At 36.9% G+C, this 18557-nt stretch overlaps 3 protein-coding genes across 4 annotated transcripts in view; all 3 read left to right on the top strand.

Moving 5' to 3' along the window:
* Positions 1-18557, top strand: part of LOC118027842 (uncharacterized) — a 165043-nt gene that overhangs the window by 98706 nt on the left and 47780 nt on the right. Inside the window, exons 4-10 of one of the 2 annotated variants that reach the window (XM_035031375.2) lie at positions 6721-6855; positions 6946-7120; positions 7236-7328; positions 7428-7565; positions 7889-8004; positions 8106-8175; positions 8255-8745. In XM_035031375.2, coding sequence (XP_034887266.2) covers positions 6721-6855; positions 6946-7120; positions 7236-7328; positions 7428-7565; positions 7889-8004; positions 8106-8175; positions 8255-8413 — 886 coding nt within the window. In that variant the 3' untranslated portion in view covers positions 8414-8745. Of the gene's footprint in view, positions 1-6720; positions 6856-6945; positions 7121-7235; positions 7329-7427; positions 7566-7888; positions 8005-8105; positions 8176-8254; positions 8746-18557 lie in introns of those variants that run through there. The other variant, XM_073405588.1, reaches the window with a different exon arrangement.
* On the top strand, positions 11225-12500 carry LOC118027878 (protein NLP2-like). The gene is made up of 2 exons (XM_035031377.2): positions 11225-11355; positions 11855-12500. Exon 2 carries the CDS (start codon positions 11862-11864, stop codon positions 12498-12500), a length of 639 nt encoding a protein of 212 aa, XP_034887268.1. The 5' UTR covers positions 11225-11355; positions 11855-11861.
* On the top strand, positions 12969-13973 carry LOC118027848 (zinc finger BED domain-containing protein DAYSLEEPER-like). The gene has a single exon (XM_035031337.2). The coding sequence runs from the start codon at positions 12975-12977 to the stop codon at positions 13935-13937; it is 963 nt and encodes a 320-aa protein (XP_034887228.2). The 5' UTR covers positions 12969-12974; the 3' UTR covers positions 13938-13973.

Genomic DNA, 18557 nt, shown 5'->3' with positions numbered 1-18557 from the left:
AAATTTAACGACGGAGTTTGAATCTTACACCGACGGATTATATTCGTCGATAAAACTGTGAAATCTTGTAGTGGGAGATAACCCAGAATTGGGTTATGAGACTAGTCATCAAGACTTTGATACCATGTTAAAAACTATTTCAACTCAATAGCTTAAGCTGTTAGGTGATGTTTCAATATATGATTTATATTATTCTCAAACATTAATATTCAAGAAAGTGTTAGAAATTTGTTTTAAAAATAGATTAATAGGTATATTTGAAACTAATTTTTTTTTAAAAAAAAGTTTCACTGTTTGAATTTTATTAGTAAGTATTCTCTAATGAAAATTATTTAACATAGAATAAAAAAATATATAGATGAATGAAAAAAATATTTTTGATTGGCATGTTTTTTTGTAAAATCTTCAAAACTCTTTATCCCAATTTGAGAAAATATAAGATAGAACCAGCAAACGCGCTCCTGTTCAGTCTACATAAACAAGGTCTACAGAGTACTTTCCTTTAATCTCCTAAATTCTGTCTGGTCTGTTAACACATAACAGAGATTTTGGGGTCTGCAACCCCTAGCCACCTTGTGGGTTTGCTTGGAGCTCTTGGGTAGTGTGATCGAGTCGTCAGCGTAATATTATTAAAAGCCTTCTCATCTAGAGGTTAACACATGATGGATTGACCCTGGTGAGGAATACAGGTTAGATGGCCATCAAAATTCCGGGCCGGCAAGCAACTTCTCCACTTCCTCTCTTTTTAGTCGTTCTAAAACACCCATTTTCTAATGATAACCAGCTGTATAGATTTGGGTGTTAGAGAAGACTTGCCATTAATAAAAAGGAGGCATCAAAGGAAGAGCGTTGTCTGTTTACTTTTTCCTCTTGAGGCATGTGCATTACGCCACTTCCTGGAAAGCAATGGCTGGATAGGATGCGAATGTTAATTTGGGAAATAATAATATTATTTATCGGATTTGGAAAGCAGGATGCGAAGACAGCTAAGTAGGTAGAGAGAGAGAAAAAAAAATTGTCTTGACTCTTGATAGCATATAGTCCTATTTGTTTTTGTATTTTAAAAATATTTTGAAATTTTTTTATTTTTTTATATGCTTCTAATTAATATTTTTTATATTTTCATATTATTTTGATGTGCTAATATCAAAAATAATTTTTTAAAAAATAATAATAAAAAATATTATTTTGATGTATTTTCGAGTAAAAAATATTTTGAAAAACAACCGCAACTACACTTTCAAATACCCTACTTTCTTTGTAGAGAAATATTTCTTAAAAGTCAAATATTTGAAGGGACTCAATATTTTCTTAAAAAAAAAAGAAGAAAAGGAAATTTCAAGTGAAGTGTGAATTGGGCGAAGAACTCATGTATGATGGGTGTTAACTTAATCAAGAGGAGGCTAGCGGGAGTATAATGCCATAAGAAAATTAAATTAAGAAACATCTCTATTACATAATTATATAAATTACATCTTGAATTTCACTTAATATTTAACAGTTTAAGCTATTAAACTGAGATAATTATTTAATACGATATTAAAATCTTAATAATTAAACATTTATGAGTTTGAGTTCTTTGACAATCTAATCTTCTTCTGTAATCTCAAATGATTTGGTTATAAGTTTGAGTTCTTTGACAATCTAATCTTCTTCTGTAATCTCAAATGATTTGGTTATTGTAGAACCGATTCATGGTATGGTGGGGTTATGAGTGGGTGGTTCCAGACACCATTGATGAACTCTATCATCAATGGGAGAATATTTATTAGTGGGTAAAAAGCAAAGGGTATATATATAGCTACGGTTTCTACTTCTCTACTGAGTTTGTTCTTACAACTCAATCCTTGCTCTTTTTTTATAACAATTGCTTGTGGATGATTAATTCCATTTAATGTTTTATTTTGTTCCGAGGATAAATTTGAGGGGAAAGATAGAGAGGTGAAGAAAGAAAATCTTGATTTGATATTTTCGGTCACAGATATCATTGATCTTAGCTTCCTTGTATTCAGGTCGGTGAGGAAAGTTGGTGTTGGCTAAGAGCCTTGAGTTTTTTTTTTAATTTGATTTGATTTGATTTTCAAAGTTTTAGGTTAATTAAAATGTGTTTTGGGATTGAAATAAGTTTATGAAGATTGTTAGAGTATATTTTAGATGTTTAGAGTGAAAGAGGTTGAAAATTGATATTTTAGATCCAAACTGTAAGCCTATAATTTTCAAGCAAAAGAAGGTTGTTGGAAATTGTACTAGAAGATAACACATGGTCTATTCAAGCAAGCGGCATGTTGATTATTGTATGATATTTTATTGCAAGTAATCCCGAAGAATATAGTGTAACTGATTATTAGATCCTTGAGTTTATTTTGTACAGGTTACTTATTCAAGTATTGTAAATTTTAGGGTTATTAAAATTTTCTATAATTTTTATTTTTAAAATTTATAAAATTAATTAAAATATATACAAGTTAATCCAGATACTTAGATTAATAAAATATATATTAAGGCCACTGTACCTTCCCCGTCTAGTGGCACTTGTTTTTTAAGGCCTAATTAGGCGTAGCTTGTCTGCCTTGTCCATTGCCCTCTTTAGTTAGAACTTAGAGTAATATATTGATTAAATATGTTTATCTTGTTTGCATCTTGACTCTAACTATAACATCTTGATTAAATGATTTTCAATTATCAAGTGGTCTAATTCCAGCCAATCTTGAAACTCACGTACCAATAAAAATGAAACAATTTATCATGTTCTTAGTAGTTTCTTGTCGGAATTTTTTTGTACTTCGTCTCTGTTGGCTTTTCGATGTAATCAAAATGTCAATGATGATCACTTCTATGATGGGATGGGAAGTCAAATTTAAGAAATAATAATAGTACAGAATTATAGGAGATGACTTGTGACCATCTATAAAGGCAAATAGTTACCTGCATAAAACCATGTACCAGAAAAGGATAGATAAATTCATAGCTTCATTTATTGCTAAAAATGGCCCCTCCCCTTCTTGAAAAATTGATGGAATGCGCTCAGGCAATTGAAGATGGTGATCTGAAACATGCAGATTCACTCTTCAAGGAAATCGGACTCCAAAGTTCCACCGAAGCCAATTTAGCCACAAGAAAAGTTGTCAAATACTTCGCTGAAGCTCTTGTTCGGCGACTGTATAAACTGTATCCTCGAAATCCTATGCCGTTGGTACGTTTCAGAGAAGATATGGACATCCTCGGTTGCAAATTCGAACCTTTCCTCTCGTTTGCTAGCTACACCATCATGCCTCCCTTCTACGATGCACTGCGTGGAAAAAAACAAGTTCACATTATTGACTTTTCCGTTGCGGTGGATATCTGGCAGCATGCTACTCTGATGAAAGTGCTTGCAAGCGAGCTTGGTAGCCGGTTGTCATACCGGATAACTTTCGTCGGGCCAAAATTATCAAAACATCTTGGGTACCTCAAGTTAATTAGTTTGATCCTCACTAAAACGGCTGAAAACCATCAAATTGATTTCGAGTATGGAGAATATCTTGCTAACAGTGCGGGTGAGATAGTTGGAGCTACTCTCCAACTCGGCAGAAGAAGAAAGGGAGAGGCGGTGGTAGTGGAATGGGAATTTGAACTACACAAATTGCTTGCAGTACCCAGTGCAGTATTCAATCTGGTGATGTCAAGATTGAAGGACCTCAAACCAGAGGTCATGGTAATTGTCGAACAGGAAGCGGATCATAACAGTCCAGATTTGATGGACCGCCTCGGCAAATCATTCAAGTATTACTCTGTTATGTTTGACTCCCTCGAGGAGGATAAATTTGAAAAGCTTGAAGATTATAGAGTTCTATGGGAGAGGAATTTTAGGCGCCAGATTAGCAAAGTGGTGGCTCAAGAGGGCATCGGCCATGTTGAGCGACATGAGACATGGGCTCAGTGGCGAGACAGACTGTTTCGAGCTGGTTTTCATCCTGCTCGCATATTGTTCCGTGAAACTATGTTTTTTAATAACAAGACTAATCAATACAGAATAGAAGAAAAGAATCGGCGTCCCCTGCTCTGCCGGCTCGATTACCCTTTCGCTATCTCTTCGGCTTGGAAACCTGACCTAACTCACGATGGTGAGCACGCTGCTTCCTACAATTACATCTATCAGAGTCTCTACTGATTAAGAAACTTTGTTTTTTAATGTACTAAATATAGCTTTGTTTCATGAAGTAATTATTGAAATGCATGTTTTTCGGCTGCGGTAATAATAATATTGACCATGCAGAGTCAATAAGCATGGAGATAGGTGACCTAGGATCTATGCTGGGCAGTTTTAACATAGCACAAGATGCCAGTCGGGAGTCCGGGAAAGCAAGCAAGTCTGTATCCCATGAAGACGACGCAGATGATGCTACTATCATGATGAGAGGAAGAATTTGGTCGACAGAGGTATCGTTTTCTCTATTTCTGTCATAATGGAAAAAAAAAAAAACCCTTTATTTTATGGTGTATTGGTCAAATTTGTCCCCTTCGTCAAATTGATAGTTTCCATTAGATTGCTTCATTAAGGGAGTCAATATGGCTTTAAATCATATTTGCATTCTAATGAAAAGATTATAAAGAAATTATCAATTGGATGAAGTTAGAATAAAATATGTTAGAGCATAATATAAATTATATCTTGCTATCTCACTTAACAGCTAATAATTTAGGTGAGATGGTTCTTTGACATTGTATCGAATCAATCTTGATGACCAAACAGTTACGAATTTAAATCTCAATATCTTAATTCTATTTGATAAAAATAAAGCATAATATAGTATAGGTTTATGCAAATTTTAATCCTCAAGAACTTTCACTTGAGCTGATAAATCATATCTTGAGTTCAAGCACCAATGGCTTTTACTCAATAAGTATGTTTTAAAGAATAATATAAATCATATATTGAGTTCAATCTCCAATGGCTTTTATTCAAAGAGTGTGTGTTAGAAAATAATATAAATTATATCTTGAGTTCAAACTTCAAGGACTTTCACTTAAGAAGAATTATATCTTGAGTCCTCAACTAACAAGGCTTAAACCTTTTTTTTTTTTGTTTTTTTGGTGAGATTGGTTATTTGACAAAATATGATGGCAATTCGGTAAAATAAAGACTCTCACTTAATTTATTGTATTCTAATGTTAGTAAATAATATATAATTATTCATTAGAGTTCATCCTACTTAGAATTTTGGGCGATGAACATGATATGTAATGATAAAAAGTGTTAGTGAATGATACAAAATCATTAATTGAATTTTTGATATTTATGTGCATTATTTTTTAGCCAATTTTTAGATTTAGATTTTGATAATTTCCATTTAGTTAGAAGAAGCCGTTTGCACCGCATAAACAAAATAAAATTTCATAGGTGTTATTATAAAAGTGTTTTACTTCGGTCTTTTATTGTACCTCAATTAAAAGTTCATATTATTCTTGTTGCAGTGCTTCTCAATTAACCAGATCGCTGCTTCAGCTGAGATATTTGACATATTAGAATATGTATGTCATGTACATGATCTGCCGATGGCTCTAACATGGATTTCAGACAGGAGAGAGGAAGATACAAATTCAAGAGAGAGATTTAGGCTGCACATCGTGGATACTGCTTGCTTTGTTAATGATGTAGGAATGAAAGGTTTCGTTGAGGCATGTGTTGAAGGACCTCCTCTTGAGGAAGGGCAAGGGGTAGCTGGAAAAGCACTGCAATCAAAGATGCAATTTGTCCCTGACGTTGCAGACCTTGATGCAATCGATTATCCATTTCTTCATGTTGCATGGGAGTTTGGCCTTCATGCTGTTCTTGCAATTAAGCTTGCAAGCACCTACATGAGTACTGTTGATTATATATTAGAACTCGTTTTCCCTCTGGAAATGAGAGAAATTTCAGAACAACTGGTATTGATGAAGGAAATCATATTAACCTTGACCGAAAACTGTGGGAATTTATGGAGACTTTGGGGTAATAGAGCTGGGATTGAGGAGGCAGGGAAGTCTGATGAAACAGCAGCTATTGTTTCTGGCAGCTCTCCACAGGGGTTTTCAGATTTTGGCGGTTTGAATACAGAAGATATAATCATTGCATTGGATTGCTGCTTGAGTGATGGGCATGATGAGCAGGTACTTTTTTTAACTCTATCTCGGTCACTATAATAGCTTGGTGAATTGTTTTGTTGATCATATTCTACGCGTATATTATGCCAGATTTGCTTGCAAATTCAGTAAAATTATCTAACATTACTTGGCTATCTCTTATAAGGAAATGGAAGGACAAACTGTTGGTATTGGGGAACACGCTCGCACTACTGGCATCACATTGCCCAAAACTCCCCGTTGGGCTCGTCCAAGAAAACCTCCAAGTTCCAATAAATTGAGATCCAAGGTGTGGATAGACTTCTATAAGTTGAAAGATGAGAACGGTGCAGAATGGGCCATCTGTAAACATTGTGAGAGGAGGTATCGAGGTGAAAGCACTAGGGGAACTACAAATCTACGTAAACACTTGAGAATTTGTCCAGAAGAGAGAAAGAGAAAAGCAGAACAGCAAACACTTGAGAAATTGTCCAGAAGAGAAAAAGAGAAAAGCAGAACACCTAAAGATCAGCCTGTGCCATTTATGGTGATCGAAGCGGACAGCCTAGAGCATTTTGAGTTAATCGACAACATATTTTCACCTTCATTGGACGAGACTTTAGATCGCATAAAGTCTAGTTCAAGAAAGCAACAGGGAAATTCAGAACATCAAATGCCTAGACATCAGGCAGGTCCATTTAAGGTGATCAAATCTACGAGTCCAGAGGATTTAAAGTTAATCAACTACATTTTTTACTCATCTTTGGATGAGAGGTTAGATTTCCTCCCCTCTTCCAAGTTACTATATGTATTTTTTAAAAAATAATTTGAACTTCTTGTATTGTGAACCGTGTCTTTTGTCAGTGAGATTGTTGTTCATTGCAACCATAATTATTTGACTTGGAGTCAATTGCGCACACTAAGACCACAGACATGGCTTGATGATAACGTAATTTCTGTCATGTCTGATGCCCTAACCTTAGCTGAGAGGAGGAAGAAGAAAGGTTATATAAATTGGTACCTTCCAATTTTTTTTTCGGTAATCTTTCCTCTATCTTAATTCCATGTAGTATAATTGGTTCGATTCAATTTACCATGTAGTCCTACTTGCAAGACATAATTTCCTTAGAAATACATACGCATTCGTAAAACAGGAGTACGCATATGATACATCCGAGTGTATCTCTTTTGCAAAGAAGAACATGTTCAGGAAAAATTATATGTCTGCTCTGTTCAGCTGTGAGAAGGTAAAGTCTGAATTTCGTGGAGTCCAATTCATGCATTTCCATGCTTAGTTGACCCATTTGAAAGGTGACATGCAACCAGTTAACCACATATGGTTGCAGATGTATGTTCCTGTCTTTGACAAGGAAAGAAGACACTTCTATCTCTTTGTTCTGCATATAAAGAAGCAAGTTGTTGAGATTTGGGATTCATTAGCTAAATCGAGTGGAAGTTCCGTCAACAAGAGATTGCCTAACATAGTAAGTGCTAGCACCCTTCGAGCTGCCTTGTCTTGTCTGCTAATTTAACTATTCTTTCCTTCTATTTATGCTTACTTCCACTTGTCAAAAAACTATTTCATTCATAAGCTTTAGCATTTAGATTAGACCTAATAATTGGTTTCATATTAAATTTTAAACTTGCATAAACTTATCGTTGTTTTTGCTTAAATTTATTAAACTAATTAGAAAATATAAGAGTTGTAGGATTCAAATTCTTGATAACTTGGTCTTGAGGCGAAATCCAATAATTAATTTCATGTTATTCTCTAACACCAATCATGCTGCGATATTTAAAAAAATAGTTGGCCATCCTGGATATCCTATTCGAAGATGATATACAACAGAACTACCCTGATGGCTGGTCATTTGCAAGTTTTTCAGTGGACAGATCACCAAATGTCCCACAACAAACCAACGGGTAAGAGCATATTTCTGGCTGACAACATTTTGATTTGATTGCCAAGCATTAAGAAAATTTACACTCTAAATACATTGTAAATGTGATTTCTCTCTATGCAGATATGACTGTGGGGTTTATGTTATCAAGTTTATGCTAGCACCAGAAGAAGCGACACAACCTGATTTTGTTGTAAGATTCTCACTCTAATGAGCTCTTTAATGTCACGACTCTGTCGCATTCTTTCTAATCTTTTGACTCTGACACGCAGTTTGACAGCGATACGGAGAGATTGGATGTGGTGTTGAGATTGCTCGATGGTAATGTCAACTCATGCAGAAATGAATTGGCTGCTAAGGCTGAGGCATATTATCTAAGAAGTTCAGGAACCAATGACTCCTTGAGAACATGTGTCCCGAAAATGGATTAGGAGACAACACACAAATATAGTATGTTGAAAGGAATCAATGCTAACGTAAACCAAATGTGACTTTCAATTGTTGTAAACAACATAGTGTGTTTGGTCTCTAGGGAATAAAATTGATTACAGAGAACAGTCCATACTTGCCTTGCCTCTCCTGATTAATGTCTTGCAAAAATTCTTTCTAGGAACACGTACGCATATTTTCTGCTATAGGAACATGTTTTCTCTTTCAGCCACGCCAATATAATTAAGGGTTAGTGGCCAATCACATAACCATATATTAAACAGCAAAGATATCAATATTGCCTGCAAGTATAACAGTTTGATCTTAATGTTAAACAGTTTTTCAATAATAATGTTCGGATAAAGACATCAATATTTCCTATTTCATTTTTATTCACTATTAATGTTCGGATAAAAAAATCTCTAAAGGGGTAAATATCCAAAATATTATTAGAAATAATTTGTTATTATTCATTATTAATATTGGGATAAATAAACCCAAAAGGGGTTAATATCCAAAATATTATTAGGAATAATTTGTTATTATTCACTATAAATTTTTGGATAAAAAAACCCCAAAGGAGTTAATATTCAAAATATTATTGTGAATAACTCGTCATTGTTCACTGTTAATATTTGGATAAAAAAACCTCAAATGGTAAATATAAAAATATTTTTCTAAGAATAACAAGTCATTATCCCTCAATAATATAAGGGCAAATAAACCCATGAAAGGTAAATGTCCAAACTATTGTTAATAGGAATACAACTTGTTTAGTTTTAACATAAGGGTGGATTTATGCTTGAAATTTTATGTAGAACGATTTTATCACACATCCTTGGAAGAAGCCTCAATTATAATTGGAGACATTTCAAATTTTGATTCCACAATTTATGAGCCATAGAAAATATGAAATACTAAGGCAAAAAAGGGTTTTTCAAGCACTTTGAATTTCTTTAGATTTCTAACTTAGTTTTCTTTCTCTTCTTTACGATTTACGAGTTGTGAGCACTTAAAATATTAAGGAAAAAAATGAGTTTTTAAGTACATTGAATCTCTTTAGATTTCTATCTTAGCTATCTCTAAATTTATAAATTCTAAATTTATTTCAAATCAAACATAAACTTCAAGAGATCTGCACCGTTTCTCTTTGGCACTCCACAGACATATCTAAAGATATGATCCGTATTGGCCAAGGGTTCTTTCCCTTAGACTTTGAACCCTAGTTCATTCGTCAGAGTAAACTTATCCTAGAAAACTGATGAGATTAGAGAACATCAACACCATAGTAATTATAAGGCAAACCAAACACCAAGCAGCTTACTGCACCGATTGGAGATATGAAAAAGAGATGCTGGCTTTCACAGGTTGCCATCACATTCTTATTGAAACTGAGAATAAGGAGTTAACGGAATAAATGGAGTAGCACACCGGAGAACAAAATTATCAAAGGCACAAAGCAGTGATTTGAAGGGTTTTGCCCCATGATTACAACAGAGATTAGTTGCAGTGTTTCTTGAGGCGATGGGATTTACTTCTGCAGGGAAAAATTATGGTCGCGACGGAATTAAATCACTCGTAGCTCATTTCTCTCTGGAAAAGGAAGAATAATTGGAGCCAAATAAGGACTGCCAAAACCAGCTAGCTGCCAATTATCTTTCCGAGCCCCCATGTCCTAGCCCCCCCCCCCCCCCCCCCAAATTCTTTCAGGAAAATGGAGACCAGTGCTCGAGTTATCGGGGGTTTTATTCTTTCAATTCCAGAATCTGTGTCCCGACTCTGGCCTAGAGCAGGACAACTAGAATCACAGCAGCTACCACCTCCCACCATGAACGAAGAAGAAGAGCTGGTCAACGCTAAGCAGGAAAAGGAATGGCAAAAGTTGCTTATAAGCACCTGCATCACATCAGGACTTCAAATAGCCCTTTATTTTCACCAAATTACTGATTCCAAACTCGATTCCTTGCATTTAGTCTGTATCCTTGTTGCAATTATCTTTTCTTGCCTCTTTGTTTCACATTTTATCAACCCCACCAAGTTTCCGATGACATCCAAAGTGTTGGGTAAAGCTGCAGTTTTCCTGGCAGCCACCGTGTTTTTCATCACCATTTCAATCCCATTCCCCCCTCGTGTCAAGTGGGCTACTTGGATAATCTACGCCATTCCGTTGCTTGTTATTGCAATCTGCAATTTCTGCTACTAGACACGAGCTTTACATGGCATATATCTTTTCTGTCAGTGTTTGTATTTGTTCTTCGTAACAAGGCTTACATTTGCATGCTGGAAGGTGTTGAAATTCAGTGAATGGATCACGGTGTTATATATAACCAGTGATCAATATAACATAATATGGGCCATTCAAACTTTTTATGGGCTTGCATCTTTCGATTGGAGAATTTGATGGGCTAAGCCTAGGTAGAGCCTCATTATCTTATGTCTTGCCTGTTTTTGACTAAGAGCAAACTTCTTCTACAAATTATTTAGGGCTAACAAAACCCAATGATTGACAAAATTCTTAGAGACCGCTTCTCAAAAAAAAATTTATATTTTTTATTAAAAATTATTTTTTTATATTTTCATAAATAATATACTGATTATAAAATAATTTTTTAAAAATAAAAAAAATATTTTGATATATTTATAAGTGGAATATCATCAACTAGATGGTCGGCTAGGGTTTTCACGTCCAGACATTTTGGATCGGGTATGGAATTGTGGCTATGGGTGTGAATTTCCAGAATGGACTTCAAATGTAAGTTATTACAGACCGAGTGAATACGCACACCTATCAGATGCCATCTCTTGTGGAGTAAGGGGTCTTATAGCCTTCCCGGTCTTTGAATCTGATCAAACCGACTGTTGCTGTGCTGTGCTGGAGCTTGTGACAAAGGAGGAGAAACAGGATTTTGATTTAGAGACGGAAAAAGTTGTCCAGGCTCTCCAGGTTTGTTTTCATTATATATATTCATTCAGATTTTGTTGAGAATAGCACTCAATTTATTGTTGTTAGAAGACTACCACAAAGCAATTCACTCAAATTATCTGAAATATAAGACTTACAAAAAGATAGATTGAAACAAAACAACCCACTTCACTTTTTATACGGTAAATAGAGAAAGAAAACAGTTAGAAGGCTAGTAGGGACAATTTCAACAATAACTCTAACAACCTAACAGCCCCAACAATTATAATCAGGAATTAAGAGAATAAAAAAGGGATGAAAGAGAGTGTTTCTGAAGTGACACTAAATTATAACTTCAATCCAAATTTTGATAGCATAACTTCAATCCAAATTATTTTTGCCATAATTATTTTTGCAAAGAGACATTGGTCTTATTTGATGGTATTGTAAACTCTGTATAAGCCCAACTGTTTGCAGGCTGCCAATTTACAGATCAAAATTAGGTTGTCTTTTGCTTTGTCTAATATAATTTTTTTCCCAGTGGTTGAATGAGGTTCAAAGAGCTAGCTGCCTTAACTGAAATCGCTGATGTTACCAGAGCTGTCTGCCAAACACACAGATTGCCACTTGCTCTGACATGGATTCCCTGGGGACGTCATGATATTTTAAAATTAGGTGATATATGTTTTTGGTGGTCAGCTCAACTTGCAATAGAGCGTAAAGCTTGTTATGCAGACGAGGAGATGCAAGGCTTTGTGTATGCTTGTGAGCAGCTATTTCTGTACCCAGGGCTAGGTGCTGCTGGACAAGCCTGTGAAACATGTCTTCCTTCCTTTGAGCCTGATGTGAAGGAAAAGCATGTAAGTGTGTATCCTCTTGCTCATCACGCACGGAAGTATAATTTGAATGCTGCGGTTGCAATCCTGTTAAGGAGCACTGGTGATGATCATATCTATATATTACAGTTCTTTCTCCCTATCCTCGTGAAAGAGAGTTCAGAGCAGCAAGACTTGGTTGAGAAACTGAAGCTTACAATAAAGCAAACTTGTAAGAGCTTGACAATGGTTTCAGAAAAATCATCCATCAGGAAACAAGGCTCTAAAGTTAGTAAAAACAATGAAAAAATTGAATCTGCTCCAGATCCTGATGGTGATATGTTCATCATATGTGCTGGTAATAAACGATGAAAGGTATCTGAAGTGTGGAAACATTTCGAAAAGGTTAAAGACAAAGAAAATGGTGCAGTATGGGCCATATGTAAAGGATGTCAAAAGAAGTATCCAGGGGAAAGCACGAAGGGAACTTCACATCTACACAAACACTTGAAAAGTTGTTCAAAAAAGGGACAGAGAGATGCAAAACAACATACATTGCCTTCTGATTTGGGAGGGAATTTCGTGTTTGATCAAGAAAGGAGTCGCCTTAACTTTGTTAGAATGATTATGAAGCTCGGATTTCCATTGGATATGGTTCAAAATGAGTTCTTCAAAACTTTTGTCTCCGATCTGCAGCCAAAGTTTCAACTCTGTTCACAAGACATTGTACAGGCTGATGCTCTTTCTATTTACAGACAAGAGAAAGAGAAACTACTGAAATAAATTGATAATCTCTCATCTCTATTCAGTATAACAATTGATTTGCAGTCATACGATGATAACAAGATGTCCTGCTGCTTGACCATGCATTTTATTGATGATGGGTGGAGGATGAATAAGAAGATTTTGGCTTCCAGGAGTATAGAGCATGATTATATGAATGAAGCTGTGAAAAATGTGCTTGTGGAGTGGAACATCATTAAGAAAGTGCACTTCATGTTTGCAGAAATTGCTCCACCAAACAGTCAAATGACTAGAGAATTCAGAAGTCAGCTTCTTAGTCAATTCCCACATATGAATGGGGACTTACTATGTTTTTCTTGCTACGCACAAACTCTTGAACTTCTTGCTCGAGATGGGTTTTATGAGATTAAAGATGTGCTTAACAAGATTAGGGGCTGTATTGAATATGTGAAAGCAACACCAATTAACCAAGATAAGTTTCAGAAAGCAACTAATCATGTGAAATTGCAAGATATGAAAGCAGCCTCTCATGACGATCCTACCAGATGGGAGACCACATTTGTCATGCTCAGGAGTGCATTGGAATTAAGAGAAGCTTTTACTCAACTCGAGCAAGTTGATTTTGATTTTAAGGTGAATCCATCTGCAGCGGAGTGGAAGATGGCGATGATTGTATGTGAGTGTTTAAAAGTGATCCACAAATCTTTAGGCAGTTCTTCATCAAGCATAGATACATGCTTCCTCCATGTTTGCTATATATATAAGAACTTGCTTTCATGGGAAAAGAGTGAGCATGCATATGTTTGTTCAATGGCGAAGAGAATGAAGGTGAATCTTGAAAGGGATTGGAGTGAATGCAGTTTTGCATTTGGAATCCTATTAGTACTCGACCCGTGCCGTAAACTTAAAATATTTGTGCAATATGGGTTTGAGTTGATGTTGTTGGAAATTTCCAGAACTCAAACACACACAATTTACGTGGTTCGGCAACTTGCCTACTCCACGGAGCTACTGATTTGTATTAATCAATCTTACAAACAATACAAACAAAGGAGGAGGAGATAAAACTCTCTCAACTCAACTCTACTCTCTCAAGCTCTCTCTATTCTTCTTTGTTCTCTCTTCTCTCTGTGTTTCACGTTGCTCTCTGTGTTCTTCACACACAACACAACACAGCTCTTCACAGAGCACATGGATATATAACAAAGGGAGTGAGGGGGCATAAATCATGCAATGATTTATGCCCGCCGATTGTGTCCTCCACCATGTGCAAAGTGGGGGATTAGTTATTCCCACTTGCACATGGTGGGACATGGTTTGTCTCCAATAATTAACAATCTCCCACTTGGAGACAAACAATAAAATTATCTTTTATCCTTGAAGGCCAACTGAAGTTTTACACAACTTCAGTTTATCAAGTGTAACTCCTTTGGTTAACATGTCAGCTGGATTCTTGCTTCCACAAACCTTTTCTAGCATTAGTTGCTCGTCGTCCAGCAGTTGTCGGATGAAGTGATATTTGATCTGAATATGCTTAGTCCTGGAGTGAAATGCTGGATTCTTGGCAAGGAAGATTGCACTCTGGCTGTCGCTATACAAAGTACCTTTTCCATTCAACTTGCCCAATTTTTTCAAGAAACTCTGCAACCATACTATCTCTTTTGCAGATTCTGAGACTGCAACATATTCAGCTTCTGTTGTTGAAAGAGCAACGATCTTTTGCAATGTAGAACTCCAGGAAACAGCAGTACCTCCTAGAGTATAAACATATCCTGTAGTGCTCTTTCTGCTATCAACATCTCCTACTAGATCAGCATCTACAAAACCTTCAAGTTTCAAACCACCAGCTGTGAAACTGAGACAAGTTTCCAATGAACCTTTTAAGTACCTCATGATCCATTTCACTGCCTCCCAATGCTGCTTTCCAGGATTGCTCATATATCGGCTTACAACTCCCACTGCATGGGCAATGTCTGGTCTAGTACATACCATAGCATACATCAAAGAGCCGATAGCTGAGGCGTATGGAATCTTATCCATGTATCCACTTTCTAGCTCAGTTTGTGGTGACTAATCTTTGCTGAGCTTGAAATGATTACCCAATGGTGTACTTACTGGTTTAGCACTATCCATACTAAACCTGCTGAGAACCTTCTTAACATACTCTGTTTGTGAAAGCTTTAGTATGCCTTTGTCTTTATCTCTGATGATTCTCATGCCAAGTATTTGTTTAGCAGCTCCCAGATCCTTCATTTCAAACTGTTTCGACAACTGCTGTTTCAACTTATCAATCTCCTTAATGCTGGATCAACATATCATCTACATATAACAGTAGAATGATATAGGAGTTATCAAAATGTTTGACATAGCAACAATGATCAGCTTGGCATCTTGTATACCCGGAACTGCACATGAAGTTGTCAAACTTCTTGTACCACTGTCTTGGAGCTTGCTTCAAACCGTATAGGCTTTTCTGTAGCTTGCAGACTTGATTCTCCTTTCCTTGCATTGCAAACCCCTCTGGCTGTTGCATGTAAATATCTTCCTCTAAGTCACCATGAAGGAATGCTATTTTTACATCTAACTGTTCAAGATGTAAATTTTCTGTAGCTACTATCCCCAGAACAACTCTGATTGTTGTGAGCTTCAACACTGGAGAAAAAATCTCAGAGTAGTCAATGCCTTTCTTTTGTTGAAACCCTTTGACAACAAGTCTTGCCTTGAACCGTTTACTTCCGTCATGCTCAGTCTTCACTCTGTAAACCCACTTATTTTGCAAGGCCTTCTTTCCTTCAGGTAATGCTGTTAGCTCCCAAGTCTTGTTCTTCAGCAACGAACTCATCTCATCCTTCATGGCTAACTCCCACTTGCTTGAGTTTCCATCTTGTAAGGATTCTTCATAAGTTAGCGGTTCACCACCATCTGTCAGCAAAATATAATTCAGTAAAAGTGTGAACCGTTATGGGGGCTTTATCTTCCTTGAAGATCTGCGAACAACTTGTTCAATTGGCTCTGCATCTTCTTGTGTAGTAGTGGGCACAAATGTGCTTGAATCTTCTTGAAAAGACTCTTGATTGTTGTTGTTCTGCTTAGTAACATCGGGAAGCCCTTCTATTCTTATGAATTCAGATCTTTGTGGACTTGTATCTGAATCAGTCATCTCTGTTTCTACACTTGATCTGTCTTTGTACATAACTTTCACATTGAAGATCACGTTCCTGCTTCTGATAATCTTTCTATTCTGATCATCCCAGAACCGAAATCCAAATTCTTCATCTCCATAGCCAATGAAGAAACATTTCTTGGATTTGGCATCTAACTTGTTGCGAGCATCAGAATCTATGTGAACATAGGAAACACACCCAAAGACCTTTAAATGAGAGAGTTGTACCTCTTTTCCTCTCCAAACTTCCTCGGGCAGTCTGAATTCCAAAGGAACTGATGGTCCACGGTTGATCAAGTAAACTGCGGTATGAATTGTGTCAGCCCAGAATGTTTGAGGTAACCCAGAATGCAACCTCATGCTTCTAGCTCGTTCATTGATGGTCCTGTTCATCCGTTCAGCAATGCCATTCTGTTGTGGTGTGCCTGGAACGATCTTTTCCATTCTGATACCATTGACAGCACAATACTCCTTGAAACCTCCATCAATGTATTCTCCTCTATTATCAGATCTCAAGCATTTCAACTTTAGACCTGATTCAGTCTCAACCATAGCCTTCCATTTCTTGAATGTTTCAAACACATCAGATTTATTTTTCAGAAAGTAGACCCATACCTTCCTGCTGAAGTCATCAATGAAAGTCACATAATACCGAGAACCTCCAAGAGATGCTACTGGAGACGGTCCCCATAAATCTGTGTGTACCAGTTCTAGCTTTCTTGGTCTTAAGGTCCTGCCAACCTTCAAGAAACTGACCTTCTTCTGTTTTCCAAGAGCACAGCTTTCACAAATGTCTAGATCGACATTTTTTAACTCTGGCAGCTTTCCCTTCGACTGAAGTATCTTCATCCCCTTTTGACTCATATGGCCAAGTCTACAATGCCATAGCTGTGCTTGATTTTCTGCTTCAGTTGAGGCAATGATGTCTGCAAATCTTGTGGTCATATACAGGGTGCCAGTTTTCTTTCCACGAGCTAAAACCATTGCTCCCTTTGATACTTTCCACATTCCTTCAGCAAAAAGTATTGAATGACCACTATCGTCAAGTTGTCCGATAGAGATCAACTTCTTCTTTAATTCAGGAACATGCCTTACGTTCTGCAAGGTCCATATAGATCCATTCATTGTCTTGATTTGCACATCTCCTATACCCACAATATTCAGTGGTGTTCCATCGGCCAGATAGACTACACCGTGATCTCCTCCAACATAGTTTTGCAGCATTTCATTGTGTGGCGTACAGTGGAATGAAGCACCAGAATCAAGAATCCACTCATCAATTTGACTTTGTACAGCAAGAATTAAAGCATCTTGTACCTCATCTGTGGTAGCGTTTGCAGAGTCAGGTTCAGGTTTCTTCGGTTTTGTGCAATTCCTCATGAAATGACCAGGTTTGCCACAATTCCAACAGTCAACCTGCTTTCTGGATCCAAACTTGCTTTTACTTTTGTATCTTGATTTTGATCTGCCTCTGGATGAGCCTCTATCTTGTCTCCTCCCTCGAGTGTTGATGTTGAGAGCTGATCCTGAGCTTGAACTTTCACCCGAGTCTTTCCTTCGCACTTCTTCAGCCAAAATCAAGTCTCGAATGTCATCATACTTCAGTTTGGATTTTCCAGCTGAATTGCTCACGGCTGTCCTCATGCCTTCCCAACTGCTTGGAAGTGAAGCTAGTAAGATGAGTGCACGAATCTCATCATCAAACTCAATCTCAACAGATGATAGTTGATTTGTGATGGTATTAAAGTTGTTGAGGTGTTGTGTAACAGAAGTGTTTTCAACCATCTTCAAGTTGAACAACTTTTTCATCAGGTGCACTTTATTATTTGCTGATGGCTTCTCATACATCCCAGACAAGACTTCCATCAATCTTGTAGTGGATCTTTCTTTAGTAACATTGTGAGCAACTCTTCTTGATAAGGATAGCCGGACAATTCCTAGAACTTGTCTATCAAGAAGTAGCCAATCTTCTTCTTGCATATTTTCTGGTTTGCTTCCCAATAAGGGAAGATGCAGTTTCTTCCCATACGGATAATCCTCAATTTGCATTTTCCAGTATCCAAAATCTGTTCCATCAAATTTTTCAATTCCAGCAGCCTTTATTTCATCTGCCATTTTTAATATTTCTCTTATTCGAATTTGCCAAATCTGACCTTACAGATGTGTCTGGAACGGCCAAAATAGTTGGAAATGACACTAAGATCACCCCAATCGGACTTCGGATGGCTCAGATTTTAGCAATCAAAGTTTTGGATTAACGGACGGTTCAGATGCAGCCGCGTGTCAGGCTGAGTACCGCCTGCGTCACACCGGATCAAAACTCAATAGCGGTTCTGATGAATCCACGTGTCAGCAGATTAGAGCCTGCGTCGCACCGAATCAAAACTCACTGACGGTGCTGATTAAGCCACGTGTCAGCAAATTAGAGTCTGCGTCGCACCTCATCAATACTCAGTAGCGGTTCTAATGAAGCCACGTGTCAGAAGATTAGAGCCTGCGTCACACCGGATCAATACTCAGTA

The sequence above is a fragment of the Populus alba genome, chromosome 17 (assembly GCF_005239225.2).
Source record: "Populus alba chromosome 17, ASM523922v2, whole genome shotgun sequence".
Classification (NCBI taxonomy): domain Eukaryota; kingdom Viridiplantae; phylum Streptophyta; class Magnoliopsida; order Malpighiales; family Salicaceae; genus Populus; species Populus alba.
This window is presented reverse-complemented; position numbering and strand designations above follow the sequence as displayed.